The 24,733-nt window shown below is 34.9% G+C and overlaps 1 protein-coding gene across 6 annotated transcripts in view; it reads right to left on the bottom strand.

The window, feature by feature from the left end:
* Nucleotides 1-24,733, bottom strand: part of LOC117322461 (serine/threonine-protein kinase DCLK1-like) — a 55,453-nt gene that overhangs the window by 17,488 nt on the left and 13,232 nt on the right. The window contains exons 1-4 of one of the 6 annotated variants that reach the window (XM_033877386.1): nucleotides 24,367-24,527; nucleotides 20,801-21,315; nucleotides 16,418-16,441; nucleotides 15,249-15,257 (exon numbers count right to left, since the gene is read on the bottom strand). In XM_033877386.1, coding sequence (XP_033733277.1) covers nucleotides 15,249-15,257; nucleotides 16,418-16,441; nucleotides 20,801-21,203 — 436 coding nt within the window. In that variant the 5' untranslated portion in view covers nucleotides 21,204-21,315; nucleotides 24,367-24,527. Of the gene's footprint in view, nucleotides 1-136; nucleotides 566-15,248; nucleotides 15,258-16,417; nucleotides 16,442-20,800; nucleotides 21,316-24,366; nucleotides 24,528-24,733 lie in introns of those variants that run through there. The other 5 variants (XM_033877385.1, XM_033877387.1, XM_033877388.1 and 2 more) reach the window with 5 other exon arrangements.

The following is a 24,733-nucleotide window of genomic DNA, read 5'->3' as shown; positions in this document are numbered from 1 at the left end:
AACGCGGACCCAGGTTCAAATATTGTAGACTCGTTACGGATACTCGGGGTTGATCCCGATTACACTATCTTAGTTAACAGACTTAATACTGGCACAGTGTGACTGGAGCTTAGACCAGATAAAATAAACAAATTACGTTTCTGTTGGTCACGGTAGAACACCCTTGCTGTGGTCCTCCCACTCATCAGCATGCCTCTGTGTATCTACGTCAACACGCTTAATATCCTGCTCAGTGTTGTAAGTCCAAATTTAATATTACGATTCTTTGAAGTACATCCCATATCACATTCAAATCGTGCTTGTAACAACATCCAATGTCACATTCAAATCCTGCTGGTAACAACCTGACATGTGACACAAAAACCCTGACAGTTCCTAGAGGCACTCATGATAAAAAATCCACTGGCTTTTCAAAATAGACCCAGTTAACAAAATTACCAACTTCCCATGAAACAGTCCAGAGATGATGTTTAAACTTAAGGCAAGTGCTAACATATATCTGGTGTTATGCTAAAACTGAACTGACCATATATATCACAGATATCTGATGTTACAATAAAACTCAACAACCTCTTAAAGATTCCTGATATTTTACTTAAACTCTGACCTCTCCAAGATATCTGATGTTTACATTGAACTCTGACCTCTCCAAGATATCTGATATTTACATTGAACTCTGACCTCTCCAAGATATCTGATATTTACATTGAACTCTGACCTCTCCAAGATATCTGATATTTACATTGAACTCTGACCTCTCCAAGATATCTGATATTTACATTAATCTCTGACCTCTCCAAGATATCTGATATTTACATTGAACTCTGACCTCTCCAAGATATCTGATATTTACATTGAACTCTGACCTCTCCAAGATATCTGATATTTACATTGAACTCTGACCTCTCCAAGATATCTGATATTTACATTAATCTCTGACCTCTCCAAGATATCTGATATTTACATTGAACTCTGACCTCTCCAAGATATCTGATATTTACATTAATCTCTGACCTCTCCAAGATATCTGATATTTACATTAATCTCTGACCTCTCCAAGATATCTGATGTTTTGCCTTAACTCTTACTGCTCTAAATGCAAGATATCTGATATTTTACTTTAACTCTAGCCTCTCTAAGATATCTGATGTTTTACTAAAACTAAACTGTTCATAAATCTTTGGTTCATGCTAATTAGGTTTTACGTCTGATTTAAGATCCTGTGTTTTATACTAAAACCACACTGACTGCAGAGCAAACATCTGGTGTAAGCTACTTATATTTTAATGCACCATTTAACCTCTCATAGAACATCCAATAGATCCTAAATACACCAAACTGTCAACAAGATCCTAGTTTTCATCATCCCGAAAAAATCACACTGACTGATCAAATGACATCTGGTACCACAGTAAAATTGTTGATGCCTATAAAACTGTACTATGTTGTAACACCATGTCCAGAAGACATGACACAGGTCCCAAACTCAATGTCATAGACATCCAAAATACGTCAAGAGTCCTGTCACGGGCCTTGTTCTCCAAGATATCCATAATGGACTCCGACTGTGCCATCAGCGGGCCACATGTTTCACAAATTAATTAAGGAACTGTCCCCTACTGTTGACAGATCAATCCTATAATATTGGACAGTTCTCCTTGTAAATCAATAGAATTCCAAGCCAGGTGTGATGTTACTAGTCAAACACACTTAAACTTCTAAAGCCACCGCCAAGTCTTAATGATACAAACTGATGGACTACAATGCTTCAAGATAGAGTTACAACGCCGAGACAATCACATTTACACATAGGTACCGGGGGCCACAGAAGGGGGATTTGTAAACAAAGGCACGTGGGCAAAACGTCTACACAAACTCATTCTTACAGAAAGATTGCAAAGTAAGATGGGACAGTACTATAAACTTGTCATCACCTCTCTCCCCCTTCAATATCACCCCCCACCTAACATATACCAATGGTTGGCTCAGTCCTGCCAACAACAGTTTACTAGAGAATGGCCTGGCCCCACCATAATGAAGTCTGTATGTAAAGCTAGGGTAGCTCTTATCTGATAACACTTTTATCAAACCACAACACAAACCGATCAGTTAAAATGGCTGTTGAAAGAATCGACAAGAGATCCCTGTTAAGTAGCTGTATATTATAATTGGACAAATTCCTTATCGCTGTTTTGTCTTTAATCTTAGTAATTTATTATTATATAAACATTGAATAACCAAGACAAATTTATCGTCCCCGTCCACCCCGACACTGTTCGGAGAATTTGTATAAGCTGCAAGTAACAGGGAGAATTTTGTTACCATGGATTCTATTCTACTACTGTAACCAAGCAGACTGCTGTTTCTCAGTCTGGTCGAAATGACTAGGTTGATGAAACAATACAATTTTCAGTTATAAATCAATAGTAAATATCTGGCATGTAACAAGGACAGTATCACTCACCTTTTATTTAATACTATCCAAACATTTGTGACCTTAAATAATGTTTAAATGTTAAGGTTAAATTTATTTAAACAAACCTGATAGCAATCAGACTAAGTTACAAACTTTAAAATACTATTTCTTGCTTCATTGAGCTCTACTGTAAGATTTAAACGTCCTTTACTCCTGTGACCTTCAAACATTGTTAAGTCATTTTTTTTAGCAAACTTGATAAAGAGTATTGCCTGTTCAAGCATCAGACCAAGTGTTAATACTTCATACCTTATAGAACTTCTGAAAAAATGTGTTTACTCATACATTTTTTTCTAATGTAGCAAAAAATGTAGGTCAAGGTCATACATTTTGACAAACTTCTGATTGAGTGTTCCAGTCAAAATGAACACATATGCTTATTCTTATTTAAACTGGTCATTGGGAAACTGAATTGACTCTATATAGAGACTGTTGATCTTTAAAGCAAGCTGCTTGTAGATTTTAACTTATTCAATTAATGACAGAGTGGGTCTGGGTCATTTTCCAGAACGAACTTAACCCTTCATAGGTAAACTACACTCATCAGTCCAATTATCATGGTCCTTATAAGCACTATTCTAATTTGTTTTTCAGAAAAATAGAAGTTGAACCCTGTAACCTTGAATATGGGCCATGCAGATTGATCAACATCTAGTCCTTTGAACATGCTTGAAAGCCCTTAAAGGGATCTTAGAACATTAGCTACAAGCCAATTATCATGAAGTTGTTCAAATATTTCAATAAATTAATGAGTATTCCAATGACCCTTTTTAATTCTGCAGATATTCAAAATTTCAAATTCATTTTTGTCATAAAGAAGGACTTGGTGTCTGCCCTCACCCACTAGCAATTCAGATTGGTAAGTTGACATATTTTTATTATGAAGAAGAATTTTTAGTATTTCACACATGGTGATCCCTTGGACATCTGGTTTGATTGATCGATAATGATTGATTTATTGATTGATTGATTGATTGGGTTAACCTACTTTTTATTCATTTGAACACATTCAATAGGCCTTATCCTAATATGCTTCATTTCATTAATCAGATCAATTATATTTGTTTTTATTCATATCCAATATTGTCTGGTAACTTGTATATATATGGAAATTGTTACCATGATTTAAGAAAAAAAATATTAGGTAGAATATGACAAAGTATCAAATGTCAACTATGACAAAAAATATTTTTTTAGTGAATCTACTAGGTCTTTGGTATAACAAACAATAGACACAGCAAATAGGTAAACAAATATCTCGGAACCAGACTGATCCAGAATTGACAATGTGAGATAATTGATCAGAATACCAGTTGGTAAATGACATTTCCATTGAACAAGCCATTTCTGACTTTGGAATACATACACATTATGCATTATGTGTATGTATTCCAAAGTCAGAAATGGCTTGTTCAATGGAAATTTTGTTTTATACTTTCAGAAATATCAACTTTGTATTTTGAAGGAATACTGAAGTGATCTATCACAGTGTCATCTAACATTGTATTATCATTCAATAATGTATGACTCTCTTACAGGTAGCTGGATTTAGTACGAGTTATTCCCCTTTATTCATAAAAACTTAATTTTAAATGAATTGATATATAAGAAGGGCATTTAAAACAGAAACTTTGACTTTACTGGTAATGTAGGAAATCTATAAATTTATTATGATCAACATGTTGTCTTGAAATGTTTAACCTCAATTATAAATAATCTTATATATGAAGCCAAATGTGTAAATATAAACTTTCTTAGTTTTATAATTTTGATACAATGTAGAAAAGTCCTATGAGAAAAAATATAGTATTTATATTTTAACTCCTCAGATAATTCTTATACAACACAAAAACTTTTCTGAGAGCTAAAACATAGTATCTATATTTTACCACAGCCAGATAATCTTATAGAGTTGAAGCATGATATGTTCTACATACTTATATTTCCCACTTTTGTCTTGTAACCTTGTCATATATATACGGGTTCCATATCGAGTCATAATAAACTTAGAACTCACTGTGGAGTCATTATTTCAGCTCCCTAGGGACATGTGGAGTTGTTATTTTACCTCCCTAGGGACATGTGGAGTTGTTATTTTACCTCCCTAGGGACATATGGAGTTGTTATTTTACCTCCCTAGGGACATGTGGAGTCATTATTTTACCTCCCTAGGGACATGTGGAGTCATTATTTTACCTCACTAGGGACATGTCTTAGGGACATGTGGAGTTGTTATTTTACCTCCCTAGGGACATGTGGAGTTGTTATTTCACCTCCCTAGGGACATGTGGAGTTGTTATTTCACCTCCCTAGAGACATGTGGAGTTGTTATTTCACCTCCCTAGAGACATGTGGAGTTGTTATTTCACCTCCCTAGAGACATGTGGAGTTGTTATTTTACCTCCCTAGGGACATGTGGAGTTGTTATTTTACCTCCCTAGGGACATGTGGAGTTGTTATTTCAGCTCCCTAGGGACATGTGGAGTTGTTATTTTACCTCCCTAGGGACATGTGGAGTTGTTATTTCACCTCCCTAGGGACATGTGGAGTTGTTATTTCACCTCCTTAGGGACATGTGGAGTTGTTATTTTACCTCACTAGGGACATGTCTTAGGGACATGTGAAGTTGTTATTTCACCTCCCTAGGGACATGTGGAGTTGTTATTTCACCTCCCTAGGGACACGTGGAGTTGTTATTTTACCTCCCTAGGGACATGTGGAGTTGTTATTTCACCTCCCTAGAGACATGTGGAGTTGTTATCTTACCTCCCTAGGGACATGTGGAGTTGTTATTTTACCTCCCTAGGGACATGTGGAGTTGTTATTTCACCTCACTAGGGACATGTGGAGTTGTTATTTCACCTCCTTAGGGACATGTGGAGTTGTTATTTTACCTCACTAGGGACATGTGGAGTTGTTATTTTACCTCACTAGGGACATGTCTTAGGGACATGTGGTGTTGTTATTTCGCCTCCCTAGGGACATGTGGAGTTGTTATTTCACCTCCCTAGAGACATGTGGAGTTGTTATTTCACCTCCCTAGGGACATGTGGAGTTGTTATTTTACCTCCCTAGGGACATGTGGAGTTGTTATTTCACCTCCCTAGGGACACGTGGAGTTGTTATTTCACCTCCCTAGGGACATGTGGAGTTGTTATTTCACCTCCCTAGGGACATGTGGAGTTGTTATTTCACCTCACTAGGGACATGTGGAGTTGTTATTTCACCTCCCTAGGGACATGTGGAGTTGTTATTTCACCTCCCTAGGGACATGTGGAGTTGTTATTTTACCTCACTAGGGACATGTGGAGTTGTTATTTCACCTCCCTAGGGACATGTGGAGTCGTTCTTTTACCTCCTTGTTACACTTTTGTAATTTAGACCTGATGTACCTCTCACAATTCTTTTTTCCCCGACCAGAAGATAATACTATACACACACTATAAAACAGTTTCAACACATATAACACAGAATCAGAATCTCAATGTGTTATATCTTCCACTTAAAACATGACCAGAAATCCATTCCATAAGCTCTTCATCTAAATGTTATTCACAGTTGATGTCTATTAAGGAATAGAAAGAACTTCTGGTTGAAAATTATTATTGCAGCATCATTATGGATTTTAACCCTCATTAACATATCAATAGATAATTTACTGAGAAGGCAAATTTTAACTTCCATCAATATAATCTTGAACAAAATATCACAGAAATAATAACATGTTAATAGTTATAATAAACATTAAACAAAAATTCCTTATCTAAATCAACACTTACTTTTCCTGCCCCAGATGTATTTTTTATACAATAGGGGAGGATCGGGACCAATGTCAATTGTTTCCTTGTGTGAATCCCGCCAGGTGCCAGACCTACTTTTTTCCTGTTCTAAAACACTGACTCGTGCCGACGGGTGGCGCTGATAGTAACTTCTATACCGATCATCCCAGTCAATTGGGGGGTGCGTCGCCATTGTAGCAAACATGATTTTTCCAAAATGTTTAACTCTTAACCTTTACAATGTGAACAAAAATCTTGATATCCAACAAAATTGTTTTTATCAGCTTAAGATTGTCCAAACACAGTATCCAAGTTGAAAAAAATCTATCCAATAATTTTCACAGCATACAATCTTTGTATAGTCAGCCTCCCTTTCACAGCCATAATTACCAAAACTGAATTTCAAATTTGCGTGAAATGTTTTTGTCTTCAAACAGAATTTTACAGTTGTTGATTAGGAGTTTGTCCATGAAATAACTTCCTTTAAAACAACACACATATAGTAAAATAATTTTGTCAAAATCCTGATTCAAAAACAGCATAAACTTGTTCTAAACAAAGAATAAATAATTTCCAAAGTTTTCATCAGATATTACAAAAACTTAAATTGTAAAATGATGATAGAGAAACCAGACTGGACAAGTTTGTAGAACGCCACTATATCTCCACAACAGGCCCGATACACATCCTGTGTGATAGCGCCTTGATATCGCTCATAAAATCCCACCACACAAGGGAGAATCATTATTTACATGGGTAACCAGGGGAGAAGTCATTACTTTGGATCGTAACTAACATAGAAGCATGAAGTCAAGAAGGAACAATGTAGTTTTATTAGTTGGCAGTGGTTTTCTTTTCAGTTTTGAAATCTTTACGATAACAGATTATACAAATGGACACATCGGACTATGTGAATGGTGAAGAGGTGATCACATATTTCAGCTCAGCTACAAAACTCCACAAAGATAGGACAGAAAAATAAAGCTATCTATTTCTTCTTTACATACATAAATCTGTCTTTATTTTGCAACATAACCTGGTGGAAATTCAGTTGTTTTCAACATATCTGATCCGGATGTTTTCAATGTCAATAAAATGTGGGAACATCTCAATATCTGTAAATCTGTGCTTTAGATTGAAGTCATACTGACCTCAGTTGCGGCCTTTTTACACAGCTATAAAGGAGAGTGATGTTTGTGAATGAGTATAAGCTTTTAACACAAGGTACAGGCCCAATGGTCCTGTTCTCTGGTATACTGTACATATCAGAATTCTCTGAACAGAGAGAAAATCTGTTACAGTAATTTTACAAAACAAATTCCTACCAGATTGCTTGGTCAAATCATTATTCAATACCCTATCAACATCATAACTAATGGATACTTCTTGGCAGAGTTTAACTTTACTTTAGTTATACAGGACACATGGGAACTCCTTGATATTTATACAGGACAGAGGGGAACTCCTTGATATTTATACAGGACAGAGGGGAACTCCTTGATAGTTATACAGGACAGAGGGGAACTCCTTGATAGTTATACTGGACAGAGGGGAACTCCGTGATAGTTATACTGGACAGGGGGGAACTCCTTGATAGTTATACAGGACAGAGGGGAACTCCTTGATAGTTATACAGGACAGAGGGGAACTCCGTGATAGTTATACTGGACAGAGGGGAACTCCGTGATAGTTATACTGGACAGAGGGGAACTCCTTGATAGTTATACAGGACAGAGGGGAACTCCGTGATAGTTATACTGGACAGAGGGGAACTCCGTGATAGTTATACTGGACAGAGGGGAACTCCTTGATAGTTATACAGGACAGAGGGGAACTCCTTGATAGTTATACAGGACAGAGGGGAACTCCTTGATAGTTATACAGGACAGAGGGGAACTCCTTGATAGTCATACAGGACAGAGGGGAACTCCTTGATAGTTATACAGGACAGAGGGGAACTCCTTGATAGTCATACAGGACAGAGGGGAACTCCTTGATAGTTATACAGGACAGAGGGGAACTCCTTGATAGTCATACAGGACAGAGGGGAACTCCTTGATAGTTATACAGGACAGAGGGGAACTCCTTGATAGCTATACAGGACAGAGGGGAACTCCTTGATATTTATACAGGACAGAGGGGAACTCCTTGATAGTTATACAGGACAGAGGGGAACTCCTTGATAGTTATACAGGACAGAGGGGAACTCCTTGATAGTTATACAGGACAGAGGGGAACTCCTTGATAGTTATACAGGACAGAGGGGAACTCCTTGATAGTCATACTGGACAGAGGGGAACTCCTTGATAGTTATAAAGGACAGAGGGGAACTCCTTGATAGTTATACTGGACAGAGGTGAACTCCTTGATAGTTATACAGGACAGAGAGGAACTCCTTGATAGTTATACAGGACAGAGGGGAACTCCTTGATAGTTATACAGGACAGGGGGGAACTCCTTGATAGTCATACAGGACAGAGGGGAACTCCTTGATAGTTATACAGGACAGAGGGGAACTCCTTGATAGCTATACAGGACAGAGGGGAACTCCTTGATATTTATACAGGACAGAGGGGAACTCCTTGATAGTTATACAGGACAGAGGGGAACTCCTTGATAGTTATACAGGACAGAGGGGAACTCCTTGATAGTCATACTGGACAGAGGGGAACTCCTTGATAGTTATACAGGACAGAGGGGAACTCCTTGATAGTTATACTGGACAGAGGTGAACTCCTTGATAGTTATACAGGACAGAGAGGAACTCCTTGATAGTTATACAGGACAGAGGGGAACTCCTTGATAGTTATACAGGACAGGGGGGAACTCCTTGATAGTCATACAGGACAGAGGGGAACTCCTTGATAGTTATACAGGACAGAGGGGAACTCCTTGATAGTTATACAGGACAGAGGGGAACTTGACCTTGATAGTTATACAGGACAGAGGGGAACTCCTTGATAGTTATACAGGACAGAGGGGAACTCCTTGATAGTTATACAGGACAGAGGGGAACTCCTTGATAGTTATACAGGACAGAGGGGAACTCCTTGATAGTTATACAGGACAGAGGGACACTCCTTGATAGTTATACTGGACAGAGGGGAACTCCTTGATAGTCATACAGGACAGAGGGGAACTCCTTGATAGTTATACAGGACAGAGGGGAACTCCTTGATAGTTATACAGGATAGAGGGAACTCCTTGATAGTCATACTGGACAGAGGGGAACTCCTTGATAGTTATACAGGACAGAGGAGAATTCCTTGATAGTTATACAGGACAGAGGGGAACTCCTTGATAGTCATACAGGACAGCGGGGAACTCCTTGATAGTTATACAGGACAGAGGGGAACTCCTTGATAGTTATACAGGACATAGGGGAACTCCTTGATAGATATACTGGACAGAGGGGAACTCCTTGATAGTTATACAGGACAGAGGGGAACTCCTTGATAGTTATACAGGACAGAGGGGAACTCCTTGATAGTTATACAGGACAGAGGGGAACTCCTTGATAGGTACACAGGACAGAGGGGAACTCCTTGATAGTTATACAGGACAGAGGGGAACTCCTTGATAGTTATACAGGACAGAGGAGAACTCCTTGATAGTTATACAGGACAGAGGGGAACTCCGTGATAGTTATACAGGACAGAGGGGAACTCCTTGATAGTTATACTGGACAGAGGGGAACTCCTTGATCGTTATACAGGACAGAGGGGGACTCCTTGATAGTCATACAGGACAGAGGGGAACTCCTTGATAGGTATACAGGACAGAGGGGAACTCCTTGATAGTTATACTGGACAGAGGGGAACTCCTTGATAGTTATACAGGACATAGGGGAACTCCTTGATAGGTACACAGGACAGAGGGGAACTCCTTGATAGTTATACAGGACAGAGAGGAACTCCTTGATAGTTATACTGGACAGAGGGGAACTCCTTGATAGTTATACAGGACAGCGGGGAACTCCTTGATAGTTATACTGGACAGAGGGGAACTCCTTGATAGTTATACAGGACAGAGGGGAACTCCTTGATAGTTATACAGGACAGAGGGAAACTCCTTGATAGTTATACAGGACATAGGGGAACTCCTTGATAGGTACACAGGACAGAGGGGAACTCCTTGATAGTTATACAGGACAGAGGGGAACTCCTTGATAGTTATACAGAACAATGTTTTTTTTAGAAAATGAATCATAAAAAGATCGATTTTAAGAGATATGTGTTTTCTATTGCATATCAAATCAAACATGCAGTTGTCCCTACCTTACCTCACATGATTGCTCCAGTATCAGTATTTCCTTTTGAGCATGCCCTGATTTCCAATTTCTTTTTAAAGACATAACCTCATGCATGTACAGGAAAATTTAGTTTCCACTTCCTTGTTTTCAAAGAGTTGTCACTAAACAGATGTTTTAAATACTATTGCTGTAACATGTAAATAGAATTTTTAGATACTTGTAGAATCTAACATTAGGAAACTTTGGTGTCTGAGGACATTGGTTTGTGGTCAAATAAATTCTCATCATCAATGTTATTACAACATGTTTATTAGATTCAACATCATCTGCCCATTCACCACCCTGTTGTTCCAAGTACCATACAACACAGTCTACCCCTTTACCGACTAACAACTGGTCACCAACACGTTACCTTTAACAGGTACAAAATAATCTGTAAATTAATGATTGTCACAGATATGTACTCGCGTGAGATAAACAACCATTCTAAACAATTGTGAATAATTCTACAATAAATGGGATTTAATTACTATCACATAACGAACATTTCTACACTAAATGGTTTCTACCAAACTCAGAACAGATATGTTGTAGATATTTTCTATTGTGAATGATTCATTCTAAAATAAATGTGTTTTATATAATAAACATTTCTACATTAAAAGATTTCTACCAAACTGAACAGTTATGTTGTGGATATTTTCTTTTGTGAACGATTCTACAATAAATGTGTTTTACTATTATATAACAAACTTTTCTATATCAAAAGATTTCTTCCTTACTGAACAGTTGTGTCATGGAAATTTTCTATTGTAAACAATTCTACAATAAATGTGTTTTACTATTATATAACAAACATTTCTATATTAAAAGATTTATTCCTTACTGAACAGTTGTGTCATGGAAATTTTCTATTGTGAACAATTCTACAATAAATGTGTTTTACTATTATATAACAAACATTTCTATATTAAAAGATTTCTTCCTTACTGAACAGTTGTGTCATGGAAATTTTCTATTGTGAACGATTCTACAATAAATGTGTTTTACTATTATATAACAAACATTTCTATATTAAAAGATTTCTTCCTTACTGAACAGTTGTGTCATGGAAATTTTCTATTGTGAACGATTCTACAATAAATGTGTTTTACTATTATATAACAAACATTTCTATATTAAAAGATTTCTTCCTTACTGAACAGTTGTGTCATGGAAATTTTCTATTGTGAACGATTCTACAATAAATGTGTTTTATTATTATATAACAAACTTTTCTACAATAAATGTGTTTTACTATTATATAACAAACATTTCTATATTAAAAGATTTCTTCTTTACTGAACAGTTGTGTCATGGAAATTTTCTATTGTGAACGATTCTACAATAAATGTGTTTTACTATTATATAACAAACATTTCTATATTAAAAGATTTCTTCCTTACTGAACAGTTGTGTCATGGAAATTTTCTATTGTGAACGATTCTACAATAAATGTGTTTTACTATTATATAACAAACTTTTCTATATTAAAAGATTTCTTCCTTACTGAACAGTTGTGTCATGGAAATTTTATATTGTGAATGATTCTACAATAAATGTGTTTTACTATTATATAACAAACTTTTCTACAATAAAAGATTTATTCCTTACTGAACAGTTGTGTCATGGAAATTTTCTATTGTGAACAATTCTACAATAAATGTGTTTTACTATTATATAACAAACATTTCTATATTAAAAGATTTCTTCCTTACTGAACAGTTGTGTCATGGAAATTTTCTATTGTGAACGATTCTACAATAAATGTGTTTTACTATTATATAACAAACTTTTCTACAATAAAAGATTTATTCCTTACTGAACAGTTGTGTCATGGAAATTTTCTATTGTGAACGATTCTACAATAAATGTGTTTTACTATCATATAACAAACATTTCTACACTAAAAGATTTCTTCCTTACTGAACAGTTGTGTCATGGAAATTTTCTATTGTGAACGATTCTACAATAAATGTGTTTACTATCATATAACAAACATTTCTATATTAAAAGATTTCTTCCTTACTGAACAGTTGTGTCATGGAAATTTTCTATTGTGAACGATTCTACAATAAATGTGTTTTACTATTATATAACAAACATTTCTATATTAAAAGATTTCTTCCTTACTGAACAGTTGTGTCATGGAAATTTTCTATTGTGAACGATTCTACAATAAATGTGTTTTACTATCATATAACAAACATTTCTACACTAAAAGATTTCTTCCTTACTGAACAGTTGTGTCATGGAAATTTTCTATTGTGAACGATTCTACAATAAATGTGTTTTACTATTATATAACAAACATTTCTATATTAAAAGATTTCTTCCTTACTGAACAGTTGTGTCATGGAAATTTTCTATTGTGAACGATTCTACAATAAATGTGTTTTACTATCATATAACAAACATTTCTACACTAAAAGATTTCTTCCTTACTGAACAGTTGTGTCATGGAAATTTTCTATTGTGAACGATTCTACAATAAATGTGTTTTACTATCATATAACAAACATTTCTACACTAAAAGATTTCTTCCTTACTGAACAGTTGTGTCATGGAAATTTTCTATTGTGAACGATTCTACAATAAATGTGTTTTACTATCATATAACAAACATTTCTACACTAAAAGATTTCTTCCTTACTGAACAGTTGTGTCATGGAAATTTTCTATTGTGAACGATTCTACAATAAATGTGTTTTACTATCATATAACAAACTTTTCTACACTAAAAGATTTATTCCTTACTGAACAGTTGTGTCATGGAAATTTTCTATTGTGAACAATTCTACAATAAATGTGTTTTACTATTATATAACAAACATTTCTATATTAAAAGATTTCTTCCTTACTGAACAGTTGTGTCATGGAAATTTTCTATTGTGAACGATTCTACAATAAATGTGTTTTACTATCATATAACAAACATTTCTACACTAAAAGATTTCTTCCTTACTGAACAGTTGTGTCATGGAAATTTTCTCTTGTGAACAATTCTACTTTGTACACTTAAATGTGATTTAAACTGCAATGAACTACTCTACTCTAAAAGTTCCTACTGACAGAGTGACTTCAAGAATCAGATAACCCCCATTTCAGATGTCCTATCAGTTCAATAAAATGTAGATTTAAAACATCTGAGTTATGTAAAATGTCATGTAGGTACAGGAACCTTACGTTACATACTTGATCAGCCATTTAAAATCTAGAGGTAGACCTAGGGCTCCATGTAATTAACGACTTCACTATTCATGATTCAGCTAATGTAATAGAGTCATATATAATATGTTAAATAATAATAATATGTATCTGTAGTAAATGATTCTGTTTATTTTACTATTACTGATTACTGATAAGTATTGCCGTGAAAAGGTCTCTAAAGAAATACTTTTATCTTAACTTTTCTATTATAATTTATATGTACACTGACAATTTGGTCTCTATTGATGCTTACTGTACATGTACAATAAATCAATGACTTTTTTTTTTTAATTTCCTGACATTAATAAACTTCAAAAGAAGAATTTTTAATGGAATAGGGGGGGGGGTATAGACTTTATCTAGCATAGATCATATTTCTATCCACATGTTAAAAATGCATCAAATTAATATTTGTAACCATTTCCATTACACTGAATCAATATATATTCCCCTAAATATATTTAATTCTTTTTATTCATCTGTTTCTATGATTGAGATAGATCCATCATAGCCCCCTATTATACATGATCTATTAAAATCATTTTCAATAAACTAACATGACCTCCCCAATAATTCAGCTGAATCTATTAAAAAATTTTCATTAAAACTGGATCCATTATTTCCCCCCAATTAAACTGAATCCATTGTTTTCACATTCAAATTTCCCCCATAAAACTGGATCCATTATTTCTCCCTTTAAACAGTATCCATTATTTTCCCTATTGAACTGGATCCATCAAATTATTTGTTCAACTTTTCCCCACTAAACTGGATCCATTATTTCCCCATTCAACTTTTCCCCATTAAACTTGATCCATTATTTCCCCATTCAACTTTTCCCCATTAAACTTGATCCATTATTTCCCCATTCAACTTTTCCCCATTAAACTTGATCCATTATTTCCCCATTCAACTTTTCCCCATTAAACTGGATCCATTATTTCTCCCTTTAAACAGTATCCATTATTTTCCCTATTGAACTGGATCCATCAAATTATTTGTTCAACTTTTCCCCACTAAACTGGATCCATTATTTCCCCATTCAACTTTTCCCCATTAAACTTGATCCATTATTTCCCCATTCAACTTTTCCCCATTAAACTTGATCCATTATTTCCCCATTCAACTTTTCCCCATTAAACTTGATCCATTATTTCCCCATTCAACTTTTCCCCACTAAACTGGATACACTATTTTCTCCATTAATCTGAACCTCTTTCGAAACAAATTTGATAATCACTGTTATAATCACTTAAGCAGCCAGTTACAAATATTAAGGAACACATTCCACTTTGAGAAACACAGTTACTGCACAACTTGCAATATATGTGCTTGAACACTATAATTGGTATATTGATATTTCATGACAATGAATCTACCATTGTCTGAAATCACACACAGGTATTTCAAGGCAAATCTGACAATCATCTAAATCACACAAAGATTTTAAGGCAAATCTACCAATTTTCTAAGTCACACACGCAGTACTTACATCTTTTTCCTACAATAAAAATACAAAAATAGCATATAATTATTGTGAAGAAAACAACTCATAACCAAAGGGATGAAACTGTGTCACATCAACAGTACTTTAAATCTACCTTAAAGCAGTCATTTTATAATATTTAGGGACTCCAATCACTGTTAAACAGCAGCTGCCCAAGGTTAGCTATGATATATACAATATGGTAAAATGACACAAGTAGACACCTTATTTAAGACCTTATGACTCCTAGAAATATGTATAGGACAAAGATATGTCAGGATAGCCTGAGAAATCATGGGATTTTTTGTAGGCCACAACCTGAAAAATAGTCTACTGTCTAAGTTACCATAAATACTGAAAACCTATAAAGTATAAAAGTAGGAATTTATGAATGAATGATTGAATTCTTGAAAATAATATATCTACAAAAATATAAAATTAAAAAAAAAAGACAATTATATATGCTTGAAAAAGTCCTCAATAATACTACAGAGAAAATAAACTGATGTGAATGTACTACATTGATTTTGAATAATGAACTATTCATCCTAAATAACAACTTCTGAATATTTCCTTGCCTTACAATAGGCAATATTTTTGTAGTACAATCCTTATTTCTAATTGGCTTGCTAGCCCTAAACAACTCAGACAAATGACTTTCTCCATGTTTTAGTAGGGAAAAATAGTGTTTATTAGAAATCGCCAACTTAGTTATAAATTCAGTTAATTACATGAATCATGGTAGATATCAAACAAGTAATTATATAAGCCAATCAGCATTATATTTCTCTCAAGCTGAAGCTAATGAAATCATGTTAGTTATTTTAACTTACCATTAGAATTTTACATGATCATATTGTAATTATCTTAATCGAATTTCAATAATTCAATTATGTAAAACTGAATATTTAAGGGATATGAGTACCTGCAAGAGCACTAATTTACAAGCACCTTTGTGAGTCAGAGCAATTTTATATGATTAAGCATCCATGTGATTTTGGAATTGATAACAAGCACCTTTGTGAATCTGATTACAATATTAAGCACTGTGAGTTACTTGGCATTATGATGATTGATACATGTATACAATGTGTTTCTGTATTAGTTTTCATTAATTAGCATTCTTTTTCTAAGACAGTTAGTGTCGTTAAGTCAACATAAGCACAAATAATTACCATTCAAGTTGCGTCTTCCCACCTCTGTAAAAAATAGTTATTTTCAATAAGTAAGGAGGAAGTCCTGTAGTTTTTATCAAAGACTACCATTTTCCAGTGGTATATAGGACATGGATTATCTCAAAACAATGTCTTGGGGATCCCATGAAGGACTTTTCAAAAACTCTGACCTACGTACATATGTAAATGATGATTTTCGAACTTTTTTTAACACAACACAAGTAAGTTACTGTTTAACAGTGTTAGCAGTATATATTTCATAAGGGCTGAACATAAAACAACAAATTGGAGACTATCTAACTATAAATTGTCAGTACAGATATGTCACTAAATTGTCATTACAGATTTGTAACTATAAATTGTCAGTATTATAATATCATTACTAAAATCTGTTAGTACAGATATGTAACTAAATTGTCAGTACAGATATGTAACTATAAATTGTCAGTTCAGATACGTAACTATAAATTGTCAGTACAGATATAACTATAAATTGTCAGTACAGATATAACTATAAATTGTCAGTACAGATATGTAATTATAAATTGTCAGTACAGATATGTAACTATAAATTGTCAGTACAGATATGTAACTATAAATTGTCAGTACAGACATGTAACTAAAAATTGTCAGTTCAGATACGTAACTATAAATTGTCAGTACAGATATAACTATAAATTGTCAGTACAGATATGTAATTATAAATTGTCAGTACAGATATGTAATTATAAATTGTCAGTACAGATATAACTATAAATTGTCAGTTCAGATATGTAACTAAATTGTCAGTACAGATATGTAACTATAAATTGTCAGTACAGATATAACTATAAATTGTCAGTTCAGATACGTAACTATAAATTGTCAGTACAGATATAACTATAAATTGTCAGTACATATATGTAACTATAAATTGTCAGTACAGATACGTAACTATAAATTGTCAGTACAGACATGTAACTATAAATTGTCAGTACAGATATATAACTATAAATTGTCAGTACAGATATGTAACTATAAATTGTTAGTACAGATATATAACTATAAATTGTCAGTACAGATATGTAATTATAAATTGTCAGTACAGATATGTAACTATACATTGTCAGTACAGATATAACTATAAATTGTCAGTACAGATATGTCACTAAATTGTCAGTACAGATATGTAACTATAAATTGTCAGTACAGATATGTATTTATAAATTGTCAGTACAGATATGTAATTATAAATTGTCAGTACAGATATGTAACTATAAATTGTCAGTACAGATATTTTATGTAACTAAATTGTCAGTACAGATATGTATTTATAAATTGTCAGTACAGATATGTAACTATATACAATATGTATATTGTCACAAACTGATAGGTGACTAAACAATCTCTGTACATCTGGTTCGTCACTTCTATTTCTATACAGGCCTTCCTGTATACCTGGGTACAGGTACATGTATATTGTGTAAGTAGCTAATACCATAGGGGTATATAAATAACTATTATCCTGTTTCGTGTGTCTGCACCGCTCACTATTATAATAACTGGACCAGGTACACCTATCTACCCTTACCATTCCAAACAATTATAATCTCAAGTGTTCCACTTCAAACTTAATGACAGCAACTTTATATATAACCAGCTAGAAGGTGATTTACCATTTCAATATGTCTATTTAAGTATGTGTTTTTAGACATGTAATTCTATTACCTTTATGTGTCTATGTTTTTCTAATGTTGACAAAAAAAATTGATAGATTTGTCCTGTTCTTACATTACAAGACTCCAAATTGTGTAGGAACTGGAACTTTGATATTATAAATATACTGTTCAAAAAGGAATAATATTGATTTTTTTCATTTAAAAAAAATTCAAGTCATATTTTTTATAAAACAAATACATGTACATATGAATCTTTCAAGGATTTTTAGTGACTGCACTAAAAGATATAACACACTTTGTCAGGGATAAGGTAGAGTGTGTTTTTATATTTGATGCAGAAACAAGAGATTAGAAAGGAAGAGGGATTTTCCTACAATAGAAACAGGGTCCGTTAAAAGGATCCATTCCCTTAAAAAATTCTTGTGAAATTTCCCAATTTGCCACCAAAAAATTGCCAATCTTGAAGTCACTTTCGAATGATTAAGTATGTTTTACATACAAAGAAATCATGAAGTTACTTTCGAATGATTAAGTATGTTTTATACCTTTAAGACCTTTATTAAGGCAATTTTGAAAAATAAAAAACAGCTACAGATAACAAAATGAAGTCAAAAATAATATAAAGGCAATATTCATTAAAGAAAAACTGAATTTGTATGAATTTCACTATTTTTTGTTTTCCCAATGTTACATTTTGTCATACATAAAAAATTCTCAATTCAATGGACCCGGGACCAAGTTGAAAAATTGTAGGAAAATCCCCGAGGAAGTTGGTGTGTGAGATGTTTCCGTGACCGAGTGTTGTAGTCAGTGTTTAAGTCTGTCATACATGTGTGTATCTATAAGTGAACATGATCAGTGGAAATGGAAGACAGCAAGCTCGTCAATGTCAGATAAATGTTAGTTTGTCCAAATAATTCTGACATTTTATCTTATCAGTGCCTATAGACCAATTAAAAAGAGTTGATAATTTAAAACATCAGAATTTTCATTATTTGAGCTTGGTGAGACAGCTGGATACTAAGACAGCTGGACATAGAGGCATTGAGACAGCTGGACATTGAGACGGCTGGATATTGAGACAACTGGACATTGATACAACTGGACATTGATACAAATGGACATTGAGACAGCTGGACATTGAGACGGCTGGACATTGATACAACTGGACATTGAGACAGCTGGATATTGAGACATTGAGACAGCTGGACATTTAGACAGCTGGACATTGAGACAGCTGGACATTGAGACGGCTGGACATTTAGACAGTTGGAGACAGCTGGATATTGAGAAGGCTGGACATTGAGACGGCTGGACATTGAGACAACTGGACATTGAGACAGCTGGACATTGAGACAGCTGGACATTGATACAACTGGACATTGAGACAGCTGGATATTGAGACATTGAGACAGCTGGACAATTAGACAGCTGGACATTGAGACAGCTGGACATTGAGACAGCTGGATATTGAGAGGGATGGACATTGAGACAGCTGGATATTGAGACAGCTGGACATTGAGACAACTGGACATTGAGATAGCTGGACATTTAGACAGCTGGACATTGAGACAGCTGGACATAGAGACATTGAGACAGCTGGACATTTAGACAGCTGGACATTGAGACAGCTGGATATTGAGACATTGAGACAGCTGGACATTTAGACAGCTGGACATTGAGACAGCTGGACATTGAGACAGCTGGACATAGAGACATTGAGACAGCTGGACATTTAGACAGCTGGACATTGAGACAGCTGGACATTGAGACAGCTGGATATTGAGACATTGAGACAGCTGGACATTTAGACAGCTGGACATTGAGACAGCTGGACATAGAGACATTGAGACAGCTGGATATTGAGACATTGAGACAGCTGGATATTGACACAGCTGGATACTAAGACAGCTGGACATGAAGACATTTAGACAGCTGGATATTGAGACAGCTGGACATTGAGACAGCTGAATATTGAGACATTGAGATAGCTGGATATTGAGACATTGAGACAGCTGGATACTAAGACAGCTGGACATGAAGACATTTAGACAGCTGGACATTGAGACAGCTGGACATTGAGACAGCTGGATATTGAGACGGCTGGACATTGAGACAGCTGGACATTGAGACAGCTGGACATTGAGACAGCTGGACATTTAGACAGCTGGACATTGAGACAGCTGGACATTGAGACAGCTGAACATTTAGACAGCTGGACATTGAGACAGCTGGACATTGAGACAGCTGGACATTGAGACGGCTGGACATTGAGACGGCTGGACATTGAGACGGCTGGACATTGTGACAGCTGGACATTGAGACAGCTGGACATTGAGACAGCTGGACATTGAGACAGCTGGACATTGAGACAGCTGGACATTGAGACGGCTGGACATTGAGACAGCTGGACATTGAGACAGCTGGACATTTAGACGGCTGGACATTGAGACAGCTGGACATTTAGACAGCTGGACATTGAGACAGCTGGACATTGAGACAGCTGGACATTGAGACAGCTGGACATTTAGACAGCTGGATATTGAAACAGCTAGCTTTATAGACAACTAGTACTCTAAACCTGATTCTGATAATAAGCTGCAAAATTCTCATTGGTCATAAAAAGTCAGAATTTTGAAGCCATGCGAATATGGTCAATTTTTGCAGACTACGAAGCAATGAATAGATGTTTATATGCCAGTGCATGCATCGAATACTAACTTACCCATTGACCATGGCTCCATGTTCTGCTGGCCATATCGGATATTTGTCTTGAATCCTTCAAATCCAGCACAGACATAAGTCTGACCGTCCACCAGCTCCTCCAAGTCAGCCACACGCCGGCCACCAGAGGGCGTGAAGATCTGACGTACACCATACGGTAAACCGATAGAAGAGGGCAATTTTCCTGTGAGGTCATTTAGAAGATCATTGAAGTTGAAGTAGCGATGTGGTGTGATGTACAACTTCTTGCCCTTGAAGAAACGATCCCCATTGACGTAAAATCGCACCTTACGTGGCCGACGTAGGTCTTTCACCTTTTCATCAGTGATATCCTTGTGGGTCTGCGAAATGGCAGGGTGGGCCACATTAAAGTTATAAACACGCCTTGACATACTAGTGGTCATTTGTACAGAGTAGATGGAACCAAAATCTTGGGAAAGGTTATAATGTTGTCAACAGTTCCTTATAGCAGAGATCACAACTAATCCCTACATGGCCCCTGTAGATGATGATTTCCTGAAAGTATATAAACAAGAATTTCAATTAGGTGTACTTATAATAATAATTAACAATAATGTTAATACCACTTAATCACATCAATATAAGCTGTCTCAAAGCATTTTGGACAAATTATTATCCATAGTAATATTGGGCCCTGAGCTAAGTAATCCAGTCATTCATTGTCATTCTCAATATCAGAATTCCTGGAGAGCATATACAGCTCGATAGTTGTGAGCTGCCATTTCAGTACTAATGGCTTGCACACAGTATTTCCTGCACTGTCTGCCATATCATGCACTCCTTTACAACCGAGTTCTCAACTTGAACATTCAACCAGAGTAAAATATCTTGTTCAGGCAACACAGTGCCATGCCTCCAGAATCCGAACTAGTCATCCCTGTGTCTTACCATTAGACCATGGTATGTCTCTGATATGGTTATATGACAAGCTGTTAAAGCATATGAGTTAGTGATATGGCTTTTCAATATTAATCAATGCCTGATAGCAAATTACACAACACTACAGAAATGTACCTATTCAACACACAGGGGCTTGTCACGATTTTCCAAATGATAGTTCATTATGTATTATAGTGACTATATATAATACAAATATATATATGGACTATTATTTGGAAAATCGGGCCAAGCCCCTATGTATTATGTATTATAGTGACTATCATACATATATATCTGAACTATTATTTGGAAAATCGGGCCAAACCCCTGTGATTCAACATATGAGAGAATACAGCCAAGTTACACTGATGAGACCTTCCACCAAGATATACCTGTAGACCTAAATGTCTGAAAAACTAAGAGTTTCTCCTGTAATATAGCTCAGATGAACACAATCTTTTGAGAATGGACTCATCTAAGTGTAGATCGTCGGGTGGCACAGAATAAAAAAAAGGTACCACTCAAACCAAAAACCTACAAATGCAGAACTTGCACCATCATGTATACATATGCATTACACATGTGAAACTGTCAGGTGACTTAAAAAAAAAGCTTGTATAAAAGTAACCAGGACCCTTTTTATTTTTGGCAGTTTAATCAAGATTATAAGTTTAGAATAATATTGATTTAGATTTAAGATTAGTATTTCTATTTAAATACATATTGTACACCTTATAGATTGCTTTTTACTAATATTGGACACAATATCACATCAGTTGGTATATGATAATTATGCAGCTATCTGAAAAGTCAAACTGTAGTTAAGATTTCATACAATATTTTGGTAACTCATCTTCAAGTATAATGTATTGCACTGATTTTCACAAAAATGGCACCCCTGTTACAGAAATAGAAATATATCAAATTTAAAACAGTGTCCTCGTAAATACATGTATTTAAGAATCACCTACTGACCGACAGTTACATACCGAATATTGGCGATGCAATCAATTCACTTGTCACTTTAAATCAAAAGATACAATATTAGAAGGTCAAACTTTTAGTAGCGCTAGAGCATAAAGTATATTGTTTTTGGTATTGTATGAAATATACAGAAGTCACCTGATCATAATTACTCTTTGTCAGAGATTAACAGGTTAAGGTGTGATGTGGTCAAGATCAATATCTTAAAGGAATACAGTTTACAAGATGTTTAGATATAATTGAATATCTGAGGTCATAATTCAAACTGCCTAATTATAAGTATGTTTACTTCAAATGCAGCCCACAAAGTGAGCATGGCAATTAAAAGTTTCTATTTGTCCCTCAAACCCACTGGAGCTTTGTTTGTTTTTGTCCTGCTGTAAACAGACAAGCATGAAAATCAATATGTTTAAAGTGTTTGTTTGTCTCTTGACAGTTGGTGTTACAAGTTGTTTGTATGATGGTAATTAGTGGTTCACCGACACAGAAATGGCTGTCAAAGACACATTCAATTGTACACCAGTTAAACTATAACATTGATTCTGAGAACACAAGTCGAATATACCAACATATCTGGTAATAAGCTCAATCATCCTCTGTTTTGGCCTCAAATTAGTTCCTAATCAATATATCATCAATAAGCCTTTATAGTGGCAACATTCCATCCAATATTCTGTAGTGATTATATATTATACGCCACGTCGGCCTTATTCAGGATCAGTAAGGGAATAATTAGGGATACCCCAGTAACATATATTTAGTAGTGGTTTATATCAACTAGGATTAACCAAGTAACACATTTTTTAGTGATTTATATTAATTAGGAAACCCAAGTTACATTTTTGTAGTGGTTTATATCAACTAGGATACCTATAAGTAACACATTTTTGTATAGTGGTTTATATCAACAGTTAAGTGGTTCATATCAACTAGGATACCTATAAGTAACAGATTTTTGTACAGTGGTTTAATCAACTAGGATACCTATAAGTAACAATTTTTTATAGTGGTTAATATCAACAGTTAAGTGGTTTATATCAATTAGGATTAACCAAGTAACACAATTTTTGTAGTTGTTTATATCAAGACCCATGAGCTAAAAATTTACATTTTTGGAATTTCTGGTGTCTTTTTGGGAACAATTAATAATGGGGCACATTACTACATAAAAGTTCAATTATGATTTCTGGATTCCTAAAACTTGCAGTTTATTTCCCGAAAATGTATTTCCCAATACAAACATGTTCATTTCCTTCCCAGAAAGGTCTCAATCCAGTGATGAGAAGACCTTGTGTGACTGACAAAATTAAACTTTAATTAAATTTCTACAGTGTTCACCAAAAAGTGACAGTGTATACTTTTATGTGAACAAGAATAGTCAAGGTCCAGATAACTTATATAGCTGCATATTAAGTTGATGTGGATGAGGGCAGTGAGACAATGGCAGAAAATCTCAAAATGTTGAAGAGGAAGATGAGATGATCATTCTTAGCACATCACCTACAATGATTTTTAGAATGGATGATATAGTTGCCAGCCCTTACAATACAAATGGATGATATAGTTGCCAGCCCTTATAATATAAAGTCCAATAGAATTAAAGCTTATGGTATTCTTTGAGCCCATTTGTACCTTACAGGTACATGTATTCTGTGAGAAAATTAAATCCAAATTTAGACTTACCTGGTATTGAATTAAACCCATATAAATCCAATCTTTCAATTTGTTTGTATAATCGTGAACTAATCATTGAATAATCACACTTTTCTTTGGCCCCCACACTCACAGAATGACTGTATAATAAGTCCTAATATTACCCAGGATCTTGCCATATTTCATGGAGATTTCTGTTCTTTTGTAGTGAACCTGTATAATTTTGGGATAATATTCCTTAACACTGTCAATGTAACAGCGGCACTTGTACACGGTTTTAAAATCCACACATGAAATTGACTTAAGTCATAGTCCGCTATGTTCCAATTTTGTGTATAATACCTGCACACATAGATCCAACAAATTGCGTTTCAAACAGTCTTGTCAGCTTGACAGC

Source organism: Pecten maximus, chromosome 2 (genome assembly GCF_902652985.1).
Source record: "Pecten maximus chromosome 2, xPecMax1.1, whole genome shotgun sequence".
Taxonomy (NCBI): domain Eukaryota; kingdom Metazoa; phylum Mollusca; class Bivalvia; order Pectinida; family Pectinidae; genus Pecten; species Pecten maximus.
Note: the sequence above shows the minus strand (reverse complement) of the source record. Positions and strands in the feature narration are given on the sequence as shown.